This window comes from Chondrus crispus, genomic scaffold (assembly GCF_000350225.1).
Source record: "Chondrus crispus Stackhouse genomic scaffold, scaffold_518, whole genome shotgun sequence".
Classification (NCBI taxonomy): domain Eukaryota; phylum Rhodophyta; class Florideophyceae; order Gigartinales; family Gigartinaceae; genus Chondrus; species Chondrus crispus.
Genome location: NW_005178500.1, coordinates 19,519 through 26,140, shown reverse-complemented (window position 1 = coordinate 26,140; position 6,622 = coordinate 19,519). Strand labels below are relative to the sequence as shown.

The window sequence follows — 6,622 nt, the reverse complement described above, 5'->3', positions numbered from 1 at the left end:
GTACGGGTGCACAAAGGTCAGGTCTAGTACAGCATCCGATATACTGTAGTAATGCACGCACGCTCACAAGCTCGTCCTGGTTTCTAGGCTTGGATATCTTTCCAAGTTTGTCCATCTGTCGCAGCAAATGAACTCGGTTTCTTTCAACAGTGATTTGACAACCATTAAATGATGTCGTCTCTCCAACCTTTAGAATCTTTCGCGGCTTGCATTTAAAACGCTTAGATTCGCGTTCTTCGTCCTTCAAAAATTCAACTGTCCCATGTCCAAACGAGTCGTCGACCTGTAGAGCAGTTACACCCTCAGCATGCATTTCTCCTGGGCGATATAGAAGGCAAGGGTCACCCGTGGTGCTTTTCATAGAAAGCCGTTCTCCGTGATGCGTCCAGTATGTCACAAACCAGTGCAATCCGCTCTCTGGGACTCCATAAAGTGGCTTAAGAACACAAAGCACGACATCCGCACCGAGATTCATTTCTTTTGGTGGACGAAGAAATATTTTTCGTTCCAGAGGTGACTCTGATTGCAAGTAAGCCTGAGAAATATCTCGAATGTAAGATTGGTGCTCTCTGAATATAGCCGCCGTGGCCATCGCAACTCTCTGTCCCATGCGACTTATTGTTGGTGACTTTGTGGCAATAGAGCTAGCTCCCTTGTCCTTATAGTTCTGCGCGACTAGCCGTGACTTTTCTGCAATGCTTCCATCTTCCAACGTCTTGAATGTATCCACCCATCTTGATCCGTAGATTCTTGTTCCCTTTGGCACAGACGAAAGCTTCACCACTTCGAATGTTTGTCGTTCCTCCAATCCCTGTAGCTCAGTCATTCTGGACTTTGAAAAATCTCGAGGTTCGTCGGGAGTACGGTACAGGTAGCTTCCAGGACCAAACATTGCTTGTAGAGAGATATCTGAACATAAGAAGTTCTCATCCTCCTCAATTGCTCCTGGTTCATTGCTAAGTTCGACGGGTGATTGAGTTGTGCTCCCTTGGAGGTTTTCTTTCGGGAATGATGGCGAGTTTTGAGGCTTAACCACATTCGATCGGAATATCTTGCGCCCTCTCGGAAGTTGCACAACAACTGTCTCTCCATCTATATGAATAAATGGATATGGTCCGTCCCATTTCTCGGTCGTTTTCCTGTAAACGTATACAGGAGAACCTGCGGGCAGTCGGGAAAGTTCCTCGCTATTCTCCTTGGCCTTGGGTCCCCCAGGGTGTCTCAATCCGAAAGCAACTCTCCTCTGTGCCTGTACCTTTCGAACACTGTCCATGGCATCATCCATCGACTTTGCACGTTCTAACTGTGTTGTATTCGGCGCTGACAGAGGGTGTCGAGGGAGGGCTCCATAAACAAGCAGAGTAGGACAGAGTCCTTGAGGCCCTATCGTATCATTTACAGCTTTCAAAGCCATTTGCAAGCAGTCGCTGTCGGACTCACTTGTCGGCAGAGAATCACGGATCTTCTTGAATGCAGCTCTTAGTGGGGCGTGGTAGCGCTCAACATGAGACATAGTGGAAGGGGACTCAATAGGAGCTGGAAGTACAGTAATTCCCTCTGCAGTCGCCGATTCCACGAATTCTTTTGCTATGAAGTTGGTACCTTGATCCATACGCAAAAAATCTGGCGGTCCCAAGTAAACTCTGCTCCAACATCGCAGCAATCCTTTCCAGGTGTCAGATGCCCTTCGTCTGTTTAAGAAAACTGTCGAAGTGTAGTGCGTAGCTTCGTCAACAACATGAAGCACCGGTTTTCCATTGAGTGTCATAATGTCTACTGCAAGAGTATGATTGAACTTCAAGTCATTCGTTCCAACAGTGAGTTTGAACCGTCGCGGTCGTGAAGCATGTGTTGCACATGTTGTGCAAGCTTTTTTCAGTCGCATGATGGCGTCTTGGACTTCTCTGTCCATGTGATCTGGGTTTGCTCTTTTGAGGAGATTTGTGAGTGCAGACACGGAGGGATGCCCAAAATTCCTATGGAGCTTTCGGAGCTCTTTTTCGGAATAAAGGGAGTTCACGACATCTTCCGACTTCCAATTGTGTACCATGAAGTCGTTCTCCAGGGAAACTGATTGGCTTCTATGCTTGTAAGAAATAGACAGTTTTTGTACGCTGATGTCTAATCCTCCTTCTCTCATGTCCCTAAGACACAGTAGTGAAGGAGAGTTGTGAGGAAATATCTGAAACTTGACATGAAGAACGACGTTGAGATCAACAAAAGGTACAGGGATAATAGCAGACCCTAACGAACCCCTTTTTGAACCTCCAAATCCTGACACAGTTCTCCCCTCTGTTCTGTCAATAGACAAAGGGACGTTGTTCTCTCTACAGTATGCTTTATACTGTGAGAGAGACATACATGAAGAGCGATTGGCGCCAGTGTCCAGAATAAGTCCTCTAAACGTGTCCTGTTCACCTAGAGACAGTTGCGCATGCATGAAAGCCATATCTCGCTCCAAATCTGCGATAAAAGACCTACCGTGCAGAAAAGAAGCATTTGCCATGTCTTCCTCAAGGGATTTGTTTAGACTGTACTCATCTCTCATCTCATCTTGAAATTCCAAGATGTTTGCCTCATCGTCTTCATCAGAAATGAAGTCTTGCTCCTCATCTGTATCTCCGGCTGTCCATAGGGCATTTGCGACTTCTGCAAGATCATCAACGGTGTATGTCTTGTTCGAAGAGTTGTTCTTCAGCTTATCAATTGCTGCAACGATTTCCTTGGGAGCATGTTTCTCTCTTGCCATGTGATCTCCGCCACATACCCAGCAACCCTTGACATTGGCCAGCCTACGTCTGTTCTTATGGTATCCACGCCGTACAGTGCCACCCAATTGCTTTCGGGCTTGCCCACCGAATGATTTTCCCAAGCCATAGTGCGCTTGCGTATCATCGTTGTGACTATCCACTGCTGTCCAATTTGCGCCTGCTGATCTTGGCTCATTTGAAAGGGAAGCGGCAATGCGGTGCATTGCCTCGTGCGCTGTCTTCGGTACTCTTTCTCTCAAAGATCGTTCGAGATGCGGAATATCCGCAGCCATGACAAGTTGGTCTCGTAGGAAGCTGTCGCGGTGGTACTGAACATCCAACTGGTTCTGTATTCGCGATAGTCGGTGAGAAAGCTCACGGAATACTTCCACTTCACTCTTCATCGGCTGCCGTCGCATTGCCTCCGAAAGTGAAGCCTTTTGCCATATACGCAAGAGTCTGTTACGTTGTTCCTCACTTGTAAACCATTTGCGCAGTGAGTTTACAATCTCTCCGTATGAAGCCTCACTGTTTCTGAACGTAGTAGAATAGTACGACAGTGCATCATCTCGTAGCATTACTGGAATGGCTCTTGCTTTTTCGTCATCGGTGAGGCAGCAGGTGGCGGCCAGTGTTTCAAAGACTTCCAGAGAACCGTCTAGATCCTCTTCCCATTGACCTCCGTACAGTTTTCTTCCGCCGTAGGCTTTCATGAGCGACATAATGGCACCAGAACCCCTCCCTGAACTGTGAAGTCTTATCGCAGTCCCATCATGGCGTTTCTGATCTTGTATCACTTTGGATGCAGTAGGGGAATGGGTAGATGGTTTCGAATCTAAAACCCCCATACGCCGAAATCTATACTGCTCCTCAGCTCCGCGGTCATCGTCATTGCCAGTGATAATACCAGCAATGTCGTGTGCCTTTTCGTTGCCGAATTCTTTTGTAGAGTACGACTGTCGACGTTGTCTCAAGTCTCTCATGGCACTTCCCTTGCGGCTTTGTTCGTCAGGATCATTTTCATGAACCTCTGTCACATCTCTACGGTCAACATTCCTTACTGGCGTGCACGAAATTTCAGGTTCTAGACGGGGAAACGTGTCCGCTGTCAAGCACTCCGTGAGTGCATTTGCTCTCGAAAGACCGCGTTGTTTCCGAACTTTCACTCCTCTCGAGCGTAAGAAGTCCACCCATTTAACTTGCTGTGTTGACGACATGGCCTTGATCGAGGCTTTCCGAAATGTACACGTGAAGTCTATCCAAAGCTCTTCTTCGCGAAGTGCTTTGTTTGCCATTAAACATTCCCACATTTCCGTACTGTAATTTCGTACGTCTTCCTCAAAAGCCTTGACAAGCTCTCGGTCAGCGCCTTCTGGTGGTAGTGCTGGATCGCCAAGGTCTTGTCCTTGAACAGGGATGTACTCCAAATTTGGGTTGGCTACTGTAGCGTCTTCTTCAACAAGAGACTCGCACATGTCGATTTGTTTTGCAGAGCTATACTTGTCCGTTTTGTTGCTCCAGCTTTAAGGGACAGTTCTAACTGTCAAAACCGTAACAATTTGTTCTCTGCGTTGGTAGAATATTTACCAAAGTAAATATATGTCTGACTTCAATGTCGAGTCAGATCTTGAAAAGCCGACCCTTCCGAGAGCGCGTGCTGCGTACGACGGGAACTGTCGGGAGGAGTTGGTCTCTCCGGTTTGTCCACAAACGGGCCGCGTACAGCAGGAGGGTAGACTACCGAAGGGCAGCGGATGCAACAAGTCACCGTTGCCCGGAGACAGGGGTGCCGAGTTGGATAGGCTGATTCCGTGCGCGAGGTTCTAAGATTCAAACGCGAAGTATGTCGCCGCGTGGTTCAACAGTCTCCTCACTGCTCGGTTGTCAATGCTTGACGCCCTCTCGAGCCTTCGACTATGCCGGACTAGTTGCACTAGGATTTGGTTGCGCAATTAAAGCACTGTGTTGTTCTGTTCTTTTGTTTGTTATTTTCTTTTGATATCTATCCGCAAACGTATCTAGTTATATCGCTAATGCAGAGCTACTTCATTCCTAATGCTCCAGCTAGGTGCCTCTCGATAAAGCAAAAACGATGGCCGCTGGCAGGATACTGTATTTGGCGCATATGCCATGTATGCGATATCAACCCTGAATTTCAGATTCCCATTTCGAGAATCGCAAGCCTGATTTATCATATCCATTTCCTTCGTTGGTTCCATGCGTGCAGATTAACACATGCAGATGGATACATGCGTTGGTCGGGGTGCCAAGTGCAGACCCAATTCGAGTTGCTCCCTTCGCTAATAATACGGTATTGCCACAGTGACAGCTGACGGGTAATAGCTGGACAGTAGTGCTAATGCATAGTCTCTCAAGAAATCAAAATGCCTGGCGAGGAGAGGACTACCTCGGTGCAAATCATCTTTCCTTGTTTAATGGATAGTTCTACATAGGACTTTAATTCGGTCTGTAGTTCTATAAAAGCCCAGGTCTCCAGGAGAGAGAAGAGCCTCGATGGAACAGCATCGTTCCTGGGGGTTTCTTTTGGTCAGATCGGAGTGTCTACACAAGCGACAGTTAAAGAGATATGCACTCATCTCGCAAACGCGTCGAAAAACGAGACGCAAAAAATAAAAGGACAGTCGCGATCTCTTCCCTCGCAAGACAAGGAGTTTGGTCCAAACCTCGCGTTAATAGTGTCCTTAGCCCTCCTATGAAATGGTCTTCGCGCGTGCGTAAGGCGCTAAATAGTGTATTTCGGACAACGGTGTTGGTGGCGTCCGCTTTACTCCCCGGTATGTGCAATATTCGCAATAATTATACGCTACTTATGTCCTACATATGAGCCCGCAAAGTGCAATACTGTACCGCTACCAGTACACGTCCAGCCACCGCTTATCTGCCGAACACAGCGATGCAGGTCGCTGCGTCCCCAACGGCAGGATACAGCACCAGAAAAAGGAGATTGTGCGACCGAGCCGAGGAGCGGATACGCTACGCTCCGAGAAGGTAATGTTACATTACGCGTTTCCATAAAACCACATGAAATTTGCTTTGTTGTACACCCTAACATGACCTCAATTCGTGTCTTCTCTTACAGTTCCACTGCATTCATCAGGTGCTGGCACCTACTGGCACCAGTCGTAACCCTGAACAGAGGCCCTCGCGACATCCGTGGATAGACACAATCACCCTGCCCCACACTGTCCATTGTTTCCAAAGCCTGTGGCCAGGAGGTGTAGCAAAGAGTGTCCTGGCTGCAACCTAAAGCAGAGCGGCCCATTTGCGAATTGCCGGGCTTTCTCTCCTGGACCTGCAATCAAGATTCTAGTCTCGGCGTCATGATCATGTAGAAGGCTTGAGACAATCTCGAAAGGCAGCATGGACTGTAGGCGAACAAGTCAACAGGATCACTTCGCGCCTACGCGCCGATCACTTGGAACAACTGTAGTGTACCCGCCTGCAGAATCATGAAATACAACGGCAGCTGTGCATGGAGGTATACTCTGCGTTCAAGCTTTTCCAACCCCCCTCCCCCAAACGGTGGCAGCGACCACAATGAAGCAGTGAAGCTCCACTAGGCCCCCATCCACAAAGGCGGCCAACTCCAGATCCGTCCGCGAGGACGCCCTGGACTGCCCGCCAACCTCCGACTACAAGCGTTTTAACTGCAACAACTTTGGTATACGCTTACTGAGCTGGAATTACCGCGGCTGCTGGCACCAGACTTGCCCTCTGCTGGCTCCTCGATAAGCTGTTTACCTTGTTCTCATTCCAATTAAAAAACCCCTTGGGGCCTCTATTGCTATTTCTTGTCACTACCTCCCCGTATCCGGATTGGGTAATTTGCGCGCCTGCTGCCTTCCTTAGAT

General features: G+C 48.3%; 1 protein-coding gene; it reads right to left on the bottom strand.

Moving 5' to 3' along the window:
- Positions 1-5,791: 5,791 nt before the first annotated feature.
- CHC_T00000431001 (hypothetical protein) overlaps positions 5,792-6,622 on the bottom strand; it is a 956-nt gene continuing 125 nt past the window's right edge. Inside the window, 2 exon segments of the mRNA XM_005710041.1 lie at positions 5,792-6,555; positions 6,556-6,622. The exon segment at positions 6,556-6,622 is cut by the window's right edge and continues 125 nt beyond it. Coding sequence (XP_005710098.1) covers positions 6,556-6,622 — 67 coding nt within the window. The 3' untranslated portion in view covers positions 5,792-6,555.